Raw genomic sequence first — 17,671 nt, forward strand, 5'->3', positions numbered from 1 at the left:
CTTGAAACTTTGTTAGTTGTTATTTACAACGGGTTTATTTGAGGACTGCAAAATAAGCACTTTGAGCACTTCAAGTGATAAACAGAAAGGTTGAGATCAGAACTATTGAGAGGTTCTGGAATCCTGGCAACTATGTGCTACATTCTGACCAGCACACATCCATCATGGGTTTAGAGACCATGTTGTGAGTGAGGACATTCTGACTGTAGCATGATTAAAAGGAATGAGTATAAAGAAAATACCATATTTGCTGGTATAACTTTCCAGTCACAGTGCAATAAAAATGCACATTTCGAGGAAGTAAATGTCACAGTTTGGCAGGAGAGCAGCTAAAAACCACAGTTATTCAAACTTCAGCTCAGTTCCCTGAAGCTAAACAACAATGTGAGCTGAGCCACTGGCAGCCAGCTCAGAGATTCCACAGACCTGAGTTTGCTGCTTCTAAGAAAACTCAAGTGGAGAACAGTCTTAGCCTGGTCTTCTATATACGTTGTCCATCAGTCCTTATTACACCTGGTTCTCCTCTACAGAGCTTTCATCAGGGCCCTGTTTCCAGATAACCTCAACGCCGAAAAGAAAGGCCGGCCGACGACAGCGGGCAGTAAAATCAAGGTGTGTTGAGCTGCTGTGAGACGTGTGTTTGTACGCCGTACATCAGTGACATGGGTGTATCTATGGGCCACGCGCCTACCTGACCTTATCACTCTCTGTCAGGTGCAAATCCAGAGCATTCAGATGAAAAGCTCATTCACTCCAGTGTTGTTTTAGTGTCGTCTCTGTGTTCCAGTGATGACAGTTTTAATCAGGGACGTGGTGCCATGTCCTCTAACACCCATCAGTATCTCTCAAGCACAAAGATACCACCTTGTAATCAGTCGCGTCAGTGCTGTGTCCCTGAACACTACAGCTTGGAGTACAAACAGTTATTCAGCAACAACATGTCGATACAGTTTATATGTTTTAACCACAAACTATTCTTCATCCTCTCCCTCCTCCTCTTCTTCCTCCTACTTCTCCGTTCAGAAACAAGCGAATGACCTGGTCCAGACGCTGATGAAGTGCACCCCTCACTACATCCGCTGCATCAAACCCAACGAGACCAAGAAGCCCAAGGACTGGGAGGAGAGCCGGTGAGTGTCTGAACACTGAAATGTCAGGGAACTGCAAAACACATAGTCTTTGAGATGTGTGTGAAATAATTTACAGTCTGTTTTGGAGATTGTCAATTGATATTGAGCAGGATATCACATTACTCAACTCAATGTTGTTAGGTCTGCTTGTTGAATCACTCACTGGTATTGTATTTCCCTGTTCTGGCCTCTTTAAGACTGTGTGATGGAGGAAGTCTCTGAGACACTCTTACTCTGACTCCCTCTGTTTTTCCTTCCCGCTCTTTCTTCCCTGGCTGGGTACGAGATGTACTGATGCAGGGTGCTGTGTTGTTGGGGCCTAATGGTCTTCCTGTTGTGAGCAGCAGTGAGCTGGGCTCAGGCTCAGGTCGGGCTGGCCTAATTACCACCAGAACTGCTGTTTTCACAGGAAGCCTGGGTGCATTCTTTAGTTCCTTACAGTATCCTTAGTGTTGGAACATATCAATTATGTTATAGCCCCACCGTTAGGTTCAACATAAAATAGAATTGATCTATTTAGATTTATCTTAGAAATGGAGGTAGGTAGATGCTGACAGATGAACGTCTTCACTGCTATATCTTTGTGGTGAAGGGTTGGTTGAAGCATCTGACCAACCTTCTTCATACATCCCAGCCAGACTGACCCTGTATTCCCCTCTCTTCTTTCTTCAGGGTAAAGCACCAAGTGGAGTACCTGGGCCTGAAGGAGAACATCAGGGTGAGGCGTGCTGGCTATGCCTACCGCAGAGTCTTCAGGAAGTTCCTCAACAGGTAAGGCCCTTCCTTATGGGGGAGAGTGGCATAAAGGAATGAATGAATTCTACACTTTCAGTGTAAATCTAATTTTAATGGTCACATACACGTGTTTAGCAGATGTTACTGCAGGTGTAGCGAAATGCTTGTGCTTCTAGTTTCGACAGTGCAGCAATATCTAGAAAGTAATATCTAACAATTCCATAACATATACCCAATACACACAAATCTAAGTAAAGGAATGAAACTAAGAATATATATACTCAACAAAAAAAGAAACGTCCCTTTGTCAGGACCCTGTCTTTCAAAGATTATTTGTAAAAATCCAAATAACTTCACAGATCTTCATTGTAAAGGGTTTAAACACTGTTTCGCATGCTTGTTCAATGAACCATAAACAATTAATGAACATGCACCTGTGGAACGGTCGCTAAGACACTAACAGCTTACAGACGGTAGGCAATTAAGGTCACAGTAATGAAAACTTAGGGCACTAAAGAGGCCTTTCTACTGACTCTGAAAAACACCAAAAGAAAGATGACCAGGGTCCCTGCTCATCTGCGTGAACTTGCCTTAGGCATGCTGCAAGGAGGCATGAGGACTGCAGATGTACTGTGAGACGCCTAAGACAGCGCTACAGGGAGACAGGATGGACAGCTGACTGTCCTCGCAGTGGCAGACCACGTGTAACAACACCTGCACATCTGAACATCACACCTGCGGGACAGGTACAGGATGGCAACAACAACTGCCTGAGTTACACCAGGAACGCACAATCCCTCCATCAGTGCTCAGACTGTCCGCAAAAGGCTGAGAGAGGCTGGACTGAGGGCTTGTAGGCCTGTTGTAAGGCAAGTCCTCACCAGAAATCACTGGCAACAACGTCGCCTATGGGCACAAACCCACCGTCGCTGGACCAGACAGGACTGTCATTAAATACTCTCGACTGATGAGTTGCGATTTTGTCTCTCCAGGGGTGATGGTCGGATTCGCGTTTATCGTCGAAGGAATGAGCGTTACACTGAGGCCTGTACTCTGGAGCGGGATCGATTTGGAGGTGGAGGGTCCGTCATGGTCTGGGTCGGTGTGTCACAGCATCATCGGACTGAGCTTGTTGTCATTGCAAGCAATCTCAACGCTGTGCGTTACAGGGAAGACCTCCTCCTCCCTCATGTGGTACCCTTCCTGCAGACTCATCCTTACATGACCCTCCAGCATGACAATGCCACTGCTCGTTCTGTGCGTGATTTTCTGCAAGACAGGAATGTCAGTGTTCTGCCATGGCCAGCGAAGAGCCCGGATCTCACGAAGAGCCCCCCCCCCCCCCCCCAGAAATGTCCAGGAACTTGCAGGTGCCTTGGTGGAGTGGGGTAACATCTCACAGCAAGAACTGGCAAATCTGGTGCAGCCCATGAGGGAGATGCACTGCAGTACTTAATGCAGCTGATGGCAACACCAGATACTGACTGTTACTTTAGATTTTGATCCCCCCCCCCTTTGTTCAGGGACACATTATTCATATTCTGTTAGTCACATGTCTGTGGAACTTGTTCAGTTTATGTCTCGGTTGTTGAATCTTATGTTCATACAAATATTTACACATGTTAAGTTTGTTGAAAATAAACGCAGTTGACAGTGAGAGGACGTTTCTTTTTCTGCTGAGTTTAAATGTACAGTTGAAGTCGGAAGTTTACATGCACTTAGGTTGGAGTCATTTAAAACTCGTTTTTCAACCACTCCAGAAATTTCTTGTTAACAAACTATAGTTTTGGCAAGTCAGTTAGGACATCTACTTTGTGCATGACAAGTAATTTTTCCAACAATTGTTTACAGACAGATTATTTCACTTATAATTCACTGAATCACAATTCCAGTGCGTCAGAAGTTTACATACACTAAGTTGACTGTGCCTTTAAACAGCTTGGAAAATTCCAGAAATTGTCATGGCTTTCGAAGCTTCTGATGGGCTAATTGACATCATTTGAGTCAATTGGAGGTGTACCTGTGGATGTATTTTAAGGCCTACCTTCAAACTCAGTGCCTCTTTGTTTGACATCATGGGAAAATCAAAAGAAATCAGCCAAGGCTTCAGATTATTTTTTTTTGATCTCCAGAAGTATGGTTCATCCTTGAGAGCCATTTCCAAATGCCTGAAGGTACCATGTTCATCTGTACAAACAATTGTACACAAATATAAACACCATGGGACCACGCAGCCGTCATACCGCTCAGGAAGAAGACGCATTCTGTCTCCTAAAGATGAACGTACTTTGGTGCGAAAAGTGCAAATCAATCCCAAAACAGCAGCAAAGGACCTTGTGAAGATGCTGGAGGAAACGGGTACAAAAGTATCTATATCAACAGTAAAACGAGTCCTATATCGACATAACCTGAAAGGCCGCTCAGCAAGGAAGAAGCCACTGCTCCAAAACCGCCATAAAAAAGCCAGACTACAGTTTGCAACTGCACATGAGGACAAAGATCGTACTATTTGGAGAAATGTCCTCTGGTCTGATGAAACAAAAACAGAACTGTTTGGCCATAATGACCATCGTTATGTTTGAAGGAAAAAGGGGGAGGCGTGCAAGCCGAAGAACACCATCCCAACCGTGAAGCACAGGGGTGGCAGCATCATGTTGTGTGAGTGCTTTGATGCAGGAGGGACTGGTGCACTTCACAAAATAGATGGCATCATGAGGAAGGAAAATGATGTGGAGATTTTGACGCAACATCTCAAGACATCAGCCAGGAAGTTAAAGCTTGGTCGCAAATGGGTCTTCCAAATGGACAATGACCCCAAGCATACTTTGTGGCAAAATGGCTTAAGGACAATAAAGTCAAGGTATTGGAGTACAAACCTGACTCGGTTACACCAGCTCTGTCAGGAGGAATCGTCTGACCCACTGGGAATGTCATGAAAGAAATAAACGCTGAAATAAATCATTCTCTCTACTATTATTCTGACATTTCACATTCTTAAAATAAAGTGGTGATCCTAACTGACCTAAGACAGGGAATTTTTACTATGATTAAATGTCAGGGATTGTGAAAAACTGAGTTTAAATGTCTTTGGCTAAGGTGTATGTTAACTTCCGACTTCAACTGTATGAGTCTTTTTCGTGTGACACTATCTGCCCTGCCCTCCCAGAATAAGGACAGAGGTTGGTTTTGTATGCCCCTATCCCAGTCAGCAGCATAGTGTAGGGCGGTCTCTCTCTCATCTCTCTCAGGAAAAGGACACAGGGTCGGCATTTGGAGGCAGTCGGGAAGTGCTCACTTTGCTAATGTTAGTGTTGGCAGGTTCGAAGGAACAGGCTGTGGGGTGTGCTGAGCCTGCTGATGAGAACCACTGCTATAGAACACAGGGAGAACTCAGGGCTTCTGTTGTCGGATTTATACACATACTGTGTAAGAGTCATCGTGAAAAAGCACTGCTGAGTTTAGAGTTTGGTTACTGTATTGTTAGACTTGTGGTGTGGTGAATGTATTTTCTTAATGCGCCCCAGGCCTCTTTCTTCTCCCTTGCATCATATAGGACAAGGATAGCAATAGTATACGCTTAATCTCTCGCAAATGCTGCAACAACAACGTCCAAATTTTCAAAATGAGGGTTTAGTTGTGGATTTTTCTCTCAATCTTTCTCTTCATCTAATTATCTCTCTCTCCCTCATTATGTTCCTCAGGTATGCCATCCTGACTAAGGAGTCGTGGCCTACATGGCGTGGAGATGAGAAACAGGGTGTTCTTCATCTTCTACGTGCAGTCAACATGGACCAGGACCAGTTCCAGCTTGGATGCACAAAGGTCTTCATCAAAGCACCAGAGTCTGTAAGACCACCCCTCTCTGACCTGCCTACATACAGTTAAACCACTCCTCTCTCTGACCTGCCTACATGCAGTTAGATTACTCCTCTCTCTGACCTGCCTACATATAGTTAAACCACTCCTCTCTCTGACCTGCCTACATGCAGTTAGATTACTCCTCTCTCTGACCTGCCTACATACAGTTAAACCATTCCTCTCTCTGACCTGCCTACATGCAGTTAGATTACTCCTCTCTCTGACCTGCCTACATATAGTTAAACGACTCCTCTCTGACCTGCCTACATACAGTTAAACCACTCCTCTCTCTGACCTGCCTACATGCAGTTAATTACTTCTCTCTCTGACCTGCCTACATGCAGTTAGATTACTCCTCTCTCTGACCTGCCTACATACAGTTAAACCACTCCTCTCTGACCTGCCAACATACAGGGAATATGTACAGTGAATATGTACTGTAAACTGGCCTCTTCCAGTAAGTATACCCATTCAAGTAACCCATTCCATGAAACTGTACCACCAACCTGCCTTCGTCCAATGAAAATACCACCTACCTAACTTTCTTCTAATAGGTTAGAACCGGTGTAGAATTAGACCTCTCATAGGCTACAGGCTGCCATGGTGTTGTTGACATGTGCGTTGGCATGCAATAATTCTGTTGTCAGGGAGAGAAATCCAAGACTCAAGAGTTTTTAGACTGAACACCATAAAAGGTAGTAGTATGCAGGAACATGTCAGTATATCTGTGATTGGGGAGCAGGAAGGAGCGGGTTAGACACAGCTCTGGTGTCCACGTCAGAGCTGTTGAGTCAACACTACACTGGAACTCATACACAAGTGCGAGTCTGTGGTCAAGGAGGTGGTGGGACATTGGAGGGTGTTTTTTCCACCGTAACTGCACTTTTTCCCACTGCTACAATGAAAGCTGTGATTGTGGCTAGCCCTTGAGATCACTTATTGACATCTGTACACACATGCGTGAAGATACATTACATTACATTACATAGTCCTGAATCAGGCCTTGTGTGATTTCAGCAGCAGACTGCCAAGTTCCCCCTCCCCCCTCATTGCCCTACTGAGGTGTGCTTATGAAACACAAATATCACACAGGGGCGGACCCTGCGATTACCCAGCTGCCAGGCTTCTCAAAACAAACCTCCCTCTGATAAGACGCTGACACAAAGTCATTAGTTCATGGCTAAAGCATTTTTTTTCTCTTCATACAATTAGATGACATAGTTTGAGTCCAGGCCAAGAGTAGAATCACTCTCTCTTCAGAGTAGACTGTCTCACAAGGTGCTAATGGATAACCCTGTGAGACACTGTCAGAGGTGTCACACTGTCAGGTGCTGCTCAGAGTTAAAGGTCTGGATGGCTTAAGCACACTCCCAGCCCAGGTTAAACACTGGCTCCACATTCTCTTTAACAGTCATCTCCTTCCTTTCATAGTCATTTTTATCCTCACTATTGTTTTTTTCCCTTTTTTGTTTTACATGTATAAAGCAATCTTTATTTGTATAAATCAATCATACTTTATATTCTATTATGAACATACTACTCATACTTGTTTTTATTACTCTTATACAATTTTTGATTGTTATTGTTATTTTACTGCATTGTTGAGGAGTGTTAACAAGCAGGCATTTCACTGGACCGTGTGCATGTGACCAATAAACTTAGATTTGATTTGACATTCGGATCTAGTTTGAATTTGTTTAGTAACTATAGGGTAAATTGATAGGACAAGACCGAGCCTGTGTGGCCTGTGCCAGGGGTGGGGCAGTGCCAGGGCTGCATTGGGCGCGTGTGAGTGGGCATGATGTTTAGTCTGGGACAGGGCAGGGGGAGATTTGATGCTGGGTGTCTGGGGAGCCATCAGGAAATGAGAGGGAGGGAGCAGAGCCAGGGTGGGTTTAGGACTTGATGGCCCACCCACCCATAGCACTGTTACTACTGTATATGGGTCTGGACAAAATAGTGTATTAGGCAAGGCTCCTTTCAATGGATGGCTTATCTATCCAAAACCCATTTAGTCAAAGTGTTTTCGCTTTGGAGAGAACATTATAGTGTTATGCTATTATATACTCATAGGAATCTGAAAAAACCTGACAACTTGAAATTGTGTTTGTATATTCAGATTTCTTCAGGCATTAACAGTATGTCTGTTCAGTCATCCCTGTCATTGTATTTGGGTGTGTCTACTAATATATGAGGTATGCCCAGTATGTTTTGCTGTCACAGGTTGTTCAGGTATAAATGTTTTCATATCTGTGCCTCTTTCTACAGCTCTTCCTGTTGGAGGAGACGAGGGAACGTAAGTTTGACAGCCACGCCAGGGCCATCCAGAAAGCCTGGCGCAAGTATGTGGCCCGCAAGAAGTACGTTCAGATGAGGGAGGAAGGTGAGTGACAATCACGTTTTGAAAAAAACAAACTAGTCTAATCATCATGACTAATATTCAAACTTAGATTTTAAACAGTGTCAAGGTTCTGGTCTAATGCTTCTAAAAATGAACTGAATTGAGACTGTATGTATGCATTCTTGTCTGACTGCCTGTCCCCGTGTGTCCATCCCCAGCCTCTGACCTGCTGGTGAACAGGAAGGAGAGGAGGAGACACAGCCTCAACAGGAACTTTGTGGGGGACTACCTCGGTATGGACGACAGGCCTGAGCTACGACAGTTCCTGGCCAAGAGGGAAAAGATTGACTTCGCTGACAAAGTCACAAAATACGACCGTCGCTTCAAAGTAGGTGTCTTGAACAGCAGAATTCTCTGTTTGTTTGTTTGTTTGTGATATTGTTAGTCCAATGACCATTTGTCTCCTCTCTGTCCCTATGTGTTTCCAGGGCATTAAGAGAGACTTGATCCTGACCCCGAAGTGTATGTACCTGATTGGGAGAGAAAAAGTGAAGCAGGGCCCTGAGAAAGGTCAGGTGACCGAGGTGCTGAAGAGGCGGATTGATGTGGAGAAGATCCTGGCTGTGTCTCTCAGGTAAGACCCAGATATTATGACCCAGGTCCTGAGCTCCAGGAGCGGCTGGCAGGGTCTGCTTAGCCCCATACTGACTGTTTAGTGTTTATTCCCCTTAGGCAGTAAGAACACACAGGACCAGCAGACTCAAGGCCTCGCATAGTCAGCTAGTTAAAGTGTAACAGTTTTCACCAGCGGTCACAAATAGATAGTTGCACAATGTACTGTACATAGAGACTATTGGTCTTGTCAGTGACGTCATCCAAACGGTTGTACATTCATGGTATCCGGGTTTCGGTATTTTCAAGTACAAAAGATACTATTCACTGGGTCTCAATAGGAAAGTTGATAAACAGCTCAGGAATCAGCCCCCCATTACACATGAGATTGTTCTGTCAGCTCACAGAAACCCACCATGTTAAGCTACAGCTATCTGCAGAAATGTAAAAGCTACAAAGTCTGGATGTACGATCACTCAAGTCCCCATGTTCCTTTACATGTCACACATGGGGTATTACAAACATGGAATAGATTCAAACCTCTTGTATATGTCTGCTCCTGTGTGTGTGGGTGTGTAAAGGCTATATGAATACATGTTCTCAACACAACTACAAAGTACGCTTCAGAGTAATTATTTTATTCTACCAGGCAGGTCAATTAAGAACAAATTCTTATTTACAATGACGGCCATTTGTTTTGTTGAAGTCACCAGTAAAGACGAATAATACTGACAGCATCAGCCCAGAGGTCAGGTCAAGTCAATTATTACGACCCACATTACTCTGTGACCCACTAAGCTCGACATTTGCAATAAACCAGCGAGGGGGGAAAAAGGAAAAAAAAACTTGACTGGTCAAAGCTGTGTTTAACACTCAACTAGATTATGAGTGTAACTATGGGACTTGTATGATCATATAGCTTGTTGAATGTTGCACATGGGGCTTTGTTTTTGGTGGGGACATTATAGAAGACTTTGTAGAGGCTTTTGAGTCTGTGTGGGTGATTGTGGGGTTGTGGGTAATATGAACCAGGTGGTGCTGGGAGGGAAAGCAGGCATTGTAAAAAGCTCATTGGAGAAGTTCATTGGGGGGAAACAGTGCATCGCTGTGTGAGTTGCAGGAACAGGTTTCCCTCTCTCCTTAGTTACCTGCTGCTTTGTCTCTCGCTGGTTATATGCAAATGTCAAGATTAGTGGGTCATGAAGTAATGCGGGTCGTAATAATTTAGCTAACCTGACCTCTGGGCTGATGCTGTCAGTATTATTCGTCTTTACTGGTGACTTCAACAAAACAAATGGCTGGCATCGTAAATAATTTGTTCTTAATTGACCTGCCTGGTAAAATAAAATAATTAATCTGTGCCTTTTACATGCAAATGTACTATATTTACCTGAAGATAGAATCTGTGTTCTGACGATAGAATCGAATGTCGAATTCACAATCACTCGCCTCCAACATATCAGTTCAAACTTCAACTCAAACTTTATTCATATCTGTCACATTACAGTGCATGTCACAAAGTTTCTCCCCAGTCCCAACTGATTGGTCTGTCCCTGTCCCTCAGCACGATGCAGGACGACCTGCTGATCCTGCATGAGCAGGAGTATGACAGCCTGCTGGAGTGCACCTTTAAGACCGAGTTCATCAGCCTGCTGGCCCGCAGGTTTGAGGAGAGGACCCAGAGGAAGCTGCCGCTCAAGTTTGGCACCACGTACGTGCTGTAAACACAAACATGCATTTAAACAGACAGTGTTATATATCGGTGGAGCGAATGTAGACAAAGCTTTGGTCAACATGATTTACAATACTCTAGGGTAGTTCTGGAAATACTGCATTTGATTTGGTACTGAGATAACGGATGACATTTCTCTGGCAGTTTCCAGTGTATGGTTTGAGTCAGTGGTTGTAAGGGAGATCTCTTTGCTCTGTCTCTCAGACTGGAGCTGAAGCTGAAGAAGGAGAACTGGGGTTTCCTGAGTGGAGGCGGCTCCAGGCAGGTGATGTTTGTCCAGGGCCAGGGGGACGTGGCTGTCACAAAGCCCTCCAGTAAGACGCTGCAGGTCAGCATTGGAGCCGGGCTGCCCAAGAACACACGTGAGTATTACAGGAGTAGTGTGTACCATCCCTTCACATCAGGATTCAATAGACATGATGTTTTCTTAGTGTTGTCTGAAACATGCTGTTTACTGACTTAGTCCCCTTTGTAGGTCCCACCAAGAAAAGCTTCACTCAGAGTCGCTCCAACGTGTCCAGAACCCATCAGAACACTCCCACACGGGCTGCCCCTGGGCCTCCAGGTAGAATAATCATTAGATGATGTAGGCCCTCACCCCTGTACATAATAAAGCAGTTAGCAACAGTTAGCTGTTTCCACTTAATGACAACCATCTTCCTCTTTGTCACAGTTGCCCATCAGAATGGTGGTCCGAAAAACACCAACCACATAGCCAATCAGAGGAACGCCTCACAGTATTCCAATCAGAGGCTTCCGTCAACAGGCAATGGGTCCCGCCCCTTCCTGCCAAACAACGTCATTCTGAAGGAGAGAGGCAGCAGCCATCCTAAGCCCAACCAGCCAAACCTGGATTGTCTGAAGGTCCCTGACCAGGGGGCGGCAGGGTGAGTACTGGCAGCAATAACCCTGATTACCTCCCAATACAGAGCCCTTAGAACTGATAACTATAATGACTTACTATACAGGTACATTTGCTCTTACATAAACATGTAAATACTGAGGATGAGTATGGTGTGAAACATGGTGCAGTGCTGTTTGTGTGTGAGCCCACACACACACGTGTCCTGCTGTAACTTGGATGATGTATTCCTTTATAGTAACGGAGGCGCCCGGACAGCTTCGAATGGAGGAATGTGAGTCTGAGTGTTTGCGGTGTGTTGGTTCAGGCCTTAGCCAAGCCAGGCGCAGCTCACTGGCATGATGTGTATCTCTCCTGTAGCTAGATGCTCTCCTTCTTGCTTGTAGACATCTCTCTAACAGCTGATGTTGAATCAGAAGAAGGCAAAACCTATCATCTGATTGGACGAAACTACAGAACAAAGTCTGAGCCCAGTAACATGCTATCAATCATTCTGTTGTTGAAGAGTAATTTTGCTCCAGAATTATACCTTCAAAGGCATGATATGGATTCCTGATATGGAATCTATTCTCATATAATATCGCTAGATCCCACTGCTTGCAAATTACTGGGCTTACTTTTTTCTCCCAGAATTGGGTCTGGTGTCAGCTAACACGGAAAACCTTGATTGGGTACGTCTCAATGGTTTTGAGATATCCTGGATACAAATCTTGGGGAAGCAAGATATAACTTTTTTATTGGTGATTAATTTGGTGTGATAGTTTGGTTATTGGTTGACTTCGTGAAGGGGTTGTGTGTGTATTTTTCATCTCTAGCCTTCAAGTTAATTCATTGTATTTACAAACTACTTTCCAGTGTTTTACACCCCATAATACCATGAGACTTACCCCCACACCATGGGGTTACCAGTGTGTTATGCTAATGTAAGCTCTAATGTTGTTATTGTGACACTAAAGACTTGTGGTGCGCATAATCAACCACCTCTGCGAGAAGGCGTTAAAGTTCACTGTTAGCCATTGTTATGTACCAGCTGAAAAGTACCCAGGGCCTTGCCTTGGCTCCAATGCAGAGCAGGTCCACCGGAGCCATGGGTGCCGGCCTGCGTAGATGGAAACAGAAAAGTCTGAGCCTTCTGGGTAAAACACTGGGATCAATAGTGTTGTACTGAGACAAATCTATGGGATGGCTCGCCATCTTGTGGTAGAACTGTGCATATCAACTTCTATTTAGTCAGGTGTCTTTGAAAGAAACAATGGAGTAAGCACAAACCAATACTAACTACCACACAAACTCACATGGTATGTTCTTTCATCCCAATATCAATAACTTAACATCCTTTGCTAAAGCCACACAATAATCAAAAGCTTTCCTAATGACTGACTAGTGTTCTAGTCGGCCAGTAGAATAGTGTTACACTAATGAAGGATAGGAGACTATTTTCTTTGATAACTAAGGCTCGCTCCTGTTGTCTTTCTCTTTATTCCTCAGTGTCCAAAGACAGTCGGTCAGTAGACCACCCCCAGGAGGGGGGCGACCCAAACCTGCCCCCAAACCCAAGCCCCAGGTGCCCCAGTGCAAAGCCCTTTATGCCTATGATGCTCAGGACACAGATGAGCTCAGCTTCAATGCAGACGACGTCATCGACATCATCAAGGAAGGTAATATACAGGAGACAGAAATCATACCGTCATCGCACAAAGGGAAAATTATTGGATTTCGTTTGGTGCGGGGTGCACAAAACGTAACACTTTAGTCCCACTGTAAACTAAGTCTTCTTTCTTGATCAGATGCTTCTGGCTGGTGGACGGGGAGGCTACGGGCAAAGCAAGGCCTGTTCCCCAACAACTACGTCAGCAAGATCTAGGAGCTGCATGAAGAACAGCTGACTGTCAATCACCAGAAGAGAAGTACACACCTCTACAGACCAGAGGGTGGAGATAGAGCTACTAAACAAAACAGAGATTTTGTGAGACCGAGAAGAGAGAAACTGACATTTTCTCCACTCCTGCATTGTAGCGTTATTCTGGACAGACAAGAGGAGCATCAGGCTTGCAATGAAGTTCTATTTTTATGGGGATCTGAGGACAATACTTTTTTGTCCGGGGGCAAATCGCTACTCAATCCCTGTGAGCACTGAACAAAACTATTTATTGTATTTATATAGCTTTCTACATTCTCCCTTCCCTTTTTCACTTCGCTATGGTTTTATGGTGATATTTTGGATGCATAATATGTGGAACCAGGTTGCAATTACATTTTTCAAATTTCTCATTTTGGAAATGAAAGGGTTTTAACATGAATTCGGGGTTGTTTCCAAGAAGCCACTGTCTCTGTTTCAGTTTAATGGGGATTTGTGCTGCTAAAATGAATTTAGATGGTATTGGCTATAGAAATCTATGTAGACACATTTTTACTTTATGGACATTTATATAGTTCATTGCACTGTGATTTTATAAACTTCGGCAATGCATTTCCCTAGGAAAAGTGATCGAATGTGTTTGATAACCAATTCTTATTGGTCAACTAAACGGATGCAATCACTTTCGGGAAAAGGAAAATGTCTTCAGGAATCCCCCTGCTCTTATTTCCAAAATCCAAGTGATAACTCTAGGACCACACTGTACTGTACTCTGTGTATTGTCTGGTTTATAAGCACTTTATCAGTAGCTACAGGTACTAACTTGGACAGACTGGTAACTACTGCCACAGCTAGTAATCCTTGGATGTTTTGAAAGATTGCCAAACTAGTGATGGGCCTAGTTACTGGAAGATCATTTGTTTACATGGATCTAAAACGCCTGTATGCGCATCTCTTGACATTTAGGAATTAAGTCAATATTCTTTGTTACAATTTAAATTAAGTGTTTCACTGCAGGATTTAATTTTTATTCATAGTGCTCTGCTTTCCATTCCATGTAGCTTTAAGTGCACAGTATGGGTCATTAGACAGTGAATGGCATTTATTCTTTCAGGTGAAAGTAAAAATTCCACTGACCACACACTTATGGCACTGAATGATCTTTTCTTCCTGGTTTCCACAGTTTTTCAATATCGCTCACTTTATGCATCAAATCATTTAGGTCTGGACTCAATCCATTGACGCTCTGAAATAAGGTAAATCCCGATTGAGCATTTACCAATCACATCTTCAGCACTGGATTGAACTGTGGAATAAACAGTCAAGCATGTACTAATGTAGTTTCAATGCGCTAACTGGCCTCCTGTTCTGCCCTAGCTGGTCAGAACACTCCTTTCCCTACTAATTACCATAGCTGTGTCGGTAAGACTGTACATGCAAACAGATCTGGGACTACGCTACATTAGAAGCTGTTCATACTAATGACCTTCATTATGCTGTACTAAACTTAAGAGTTGATGTAAAGTGGCAGGCCCATATTGGAACAAACTATTAGTTATGTTCTAGTCATACTTCTGTAGGTTTGTTGAATAAGACTTGGTACTTTGACTACAGGTGGCGTTTTACCCTTCAAGAATAAAATTGAAACCACCGGCTGTGGCTTTTAATGACCATTTTCAACAGCAACTAAAACTTAGAAAATAATTGCTACACAGCCATGTTTAAAAGCATCTAGATTATTGGTCAACAAAGTTTATTTACATGTACTTAAGGCCATCTCACAATGGATTTTCTTAAAGATAAAGTGCAGCAGACTGTCCGCATTCGCGTTTAGGTTCTGGGAGCAGAGCAGCAGCCATGTCATTTACAAAGGTAGACTTCAGCTGATCGCACACTTGTTCTTGACAGCCTGGAACACAATTACTCAATGTTTCTTCCAAGATCTGACATGTAGCAATTTACCCAAACGTATAAGATTGGGTCACTACAGCAGGGTCAAGCCAGAGGACCACTTACCTGAAGGTTTGTTCGCCCTTCATTGACAATATTTTTGGCGATGTGCTCCATGATCGGCTTGAGGTGGTTCTCATTATAGGTAGAGTAATGCTCCTGTGTTGAGTCTGCACAGGGAGTGGAAACAATGACCATATGTTGCTAGCACCAAATCAGTTAGACAAACCAGGTTGAGTTTTGTAATTTATTTCTGATACACTGAGTGGACCATCCCAATAATTGCCACAAAACCGTACGTTACCCAGTTGAGCTCATCAAGCAGCAGCAATCTCAGAAGGGTGGTAGTGCACTATGTCATAGTCAAGGAGGGTCAGTCCCATGAGGTACTTGGCTAATGTGCTTCTCAACAGCCTGAAAAGACAACCACTGGTATTACTAACCTTCTGGTAACCTATCAGTGGTTGGCTATTCCACCTAACAAATAATTGCAGTTACTGTTGATGGGGTGATTTGAATAATGACACCCATAAAGAAATGTGTATGAAAACATGCATGTCATTGAGTAGCCTACATTGCCAGCCTTGGAGGCTCTCCTGAGGAAGTGTAGGGGTAGAGGCCACCCAAGCTCAAAGTTCAGACTTTGCAGAATCAGCTGCTCCATCTCCCGAATATGGGCCTTGGTGAATGCATTCTCTGTGATGTAAACGAAATCACTAGTCTCCGGGGAATACATCTCTTCATACTTGGACGCCAACATGGCAGTCACACCAACCAGCTGGAGCTTCTTGCGGCCAATAGTTTGCACCTAGATAGTAGTAAAAATAAATAAAAAAACATGGATCCGCTATTTTTTTGAGTTTTTTTTTTTACAAGGCTTACCTTGAGAAAACAATCCAGGACGGCCACCATCAGATAGTCTCCTGCTATAGCTGGAGCCTGGAGTGCACCTGAATCAGCCAGTCAAATCAGGAGAGCAGGCGTCCATTGATCTCATGGCCAGACAGACTGCTGGGTCTGTTAAGACATTTCAAGATTAACTTAGAGACCAGTACAAAATATTTAACGAGTCATCACCATGTTAGCCTAGAGAAAGCACAAGTTAACTCAAGGCGCTGCAGATATAGATTCAGAGCACGGTTGTGGCAAGTCTGACTCCCCTTCGTCAATGTCTGCTACTGAGAACGCCTGGCACAATGCCTCTTTCATGGACACGTTAGACATTGCAGGCTGAGGAACTTGAGGCCAAACAGTTGCTGGCTGGTCTTGGTTTATAGATTGTTCCTGCCAAAGTCTCAACCAAACAGTCTTCTGTAGAGAGTATAGAGAAGTATGTTTAATTTTTTTTATTTAATCTTTAAGCAGGTAGGCCAGTTGAGAACACGTTCTCATTTACAACTGCGACCTGGCCAAGATAAAGCAAAGCAGTGTGACAGAGTTACACATGGGATAAACGAACGTACAGTCAACACAATAGAAAGAGTATATACTGTGTGTGCAAATAGCGTGAGGTAAGGCAATAAATAGGCCATAGTAGCGAAGTAATTACATTTCAGCAAATTAACAGTGGAGTCATAGATGTACAAGTAGAAATACTAGTGTGCAAAAGAGTATCTAGTGAAATCAGACAGACAATGGACCAAACAACGCCGGGTAAGACAACATACCTTGAACGGCACCGCTTTGCTGGCATTGGGAAAGTTGGACAGTTCCCCAAACACAGCCCTTCTTGCTCCAGCTACGTTTGCTTTTCCCCCATTAAATGTTGAATGATTCTCCCCCCCCAAAAAAGGGAACACAAAACATACATCTAATTAACTTAAAGGTCGGCAGTTTTTGCCACGTTAGCTAGCAAGCGAAGGCTAACGCGTCAGCTAATGACAAATTATTTAGCCATGCGCAATTACTGTTACCTTAGCTAGCTAAATGTTTTAGCCGGTTAAGTAACTTTATTTTAGGCAAAGCATACGCTCGTTTGCCAGCGTGTATTTCCTAGTTGCTTAACGTTACCTACTAACTTAAATAGCACATTGGCTAGCTAACTATAGTAACGTTAGCTGTGAGTAACATGCACACAAACACATTAGCTGGTCCAAATTGTAAAAACTTAACGCAGAACGAACTTCTAATGACATCTTCACGCTTGGTTAAAAACAAGGCTATAATCGGCAAAAAGATGCTTTTAGTGCCTGCAGGCTTGCTGTTTACACAAGGCCCAAGTAAAGAAGTGTTAAAGTACCCTTCCACAGTCATTCAAATACCGCTCTGTTGATTCTAATGGTATACCGCGTCATAGAATGCATCTCTGTCATTGGTTACCTAAGAGGAATCACGAATGACGTCACACAGTCACAATCAGAACGGATATCTATGATAAGAACCAAACAAAAATTACACATATTTTTGATTGAATTTAACTATCTTATTAAAACATTATCCCTAGTGAACAACAACAAGAATAACATTTTCATGAATCTTTATAATGATATTTTTTCAGTGATTACAATTGCACTAGAATTGTTATTTTTTGTATTATTTCACAGATATTTTTGGGATGTTTTAGTATTTTCTTGTTAATACCTGCGTTCTGTTT

General features: G+C 43.5%; 1 protein-coding gene and 1 long non-coding RNA gene across 8 annotated transcripts in view; one reads left to right on the forward strand and one right to left on the reverse strand.

Moving 5' to 3' along the window:
• LOC106562209 (unconventional myosin-Ie) overlaps positions 1-14,271 on the forward strand; it is a 60,333-nt gene extending 46,062 nt beyond the window's left edge. Inside the window, exons 16-29 of one of the 2 annotated variants that reach the window (XM_045689161.1) lie at positions 531-612; positions 1,024-1,130; positions 1,803-1,901; positions 5,567-5,711; positions 7,992-8,106; positions 8,283-8,452; positions 8,553-8,698; positions 10,241-10,387; positions 10,613-10,770; positions 10,884-10,973; positions 11,082-11,295; positions 11,509-11,544; positions 12,759-12,928; positions 13,058-14,271. In XM_045689161.1, coding sequence (XP_045545117.1) covers positions 531-612; positions 1,024-1,130; positions 1,803-1,901; positions 5,567-5,711; positions 7,992-8,106; positions 8,283-8,452; positions 8,553-8,698; positions 10,241-10,387; positions 10,613-10,770; positions 10,884-10,973; positions 11,082-11,295; positions 11,509-11,544; positions 12,759-12,928; positions 13,058-13,134 — 1,756 coding nt within the window. In that variant the 3' untranslated portion in view covers positions 13,135-14,271. The remainder of the gene's footprint in view (positions 1-530; positions 613-1,023; positions 1,131-1,802; positions 1,902-5,566; positions 5,712-7,991; positions 8,107-8,282; positions 8,453-8,552; positions 8,699-10,240; positions 10,388-10,612; positions 10,771-10,883; positions 10,974-11,081; positions 11,296-11,508; positions 11,545-12,758; positions 12,929-13,057) is intronic. The other variant, XM_045689162.1, reaches the window with a different exon arrangement.
• On the reverse strand, positions 10,140-17,340 carry LOC123725136 (uncharacterized). Of its 6 annotated transcripts, XR_006757513.1 has the most exons (7): positions 16,746-17,340; positions 15,961-16,389; positions 15,653-15,886; positions 15,383-15,492; positions 15,145-15,248; positions 12,298-12,369; positions 10,140-10,394 (listed from the first exon to the last, which is right to left on the reverse strand). It is a non-coding gene; the product is annotated as an uncharacterized lncRNA (long non-coding RNA). The 6 variants fall into 6 exon arrangements; XR_006757515.1 differs by lacking the exons at positions 10,140-10,394; positions 12,298-12,369 and adding an exon at positions 14,849-15,037; XR_006757516.1 differs by lacking the exon at positions 12,298-12,369 and having other exon boundaries at positions 15,145-15,492.
• Positions 17,341-17,671: the final 331 nt, after the last annotated feature.

This window comes from Salmo salar, chromosome ssa11 (genome assembly GCF_905237065.1).
Source record: "Salmo salar chromosome ssa11, Ssal_v3.1, whole genome shotgun sequence".
Lineage (NCBI taxonomy): Eukaryota > Metazoa > Chordata > Actinopteri > Salmoniformes > Salmonidae > Salmo > Salmo salar.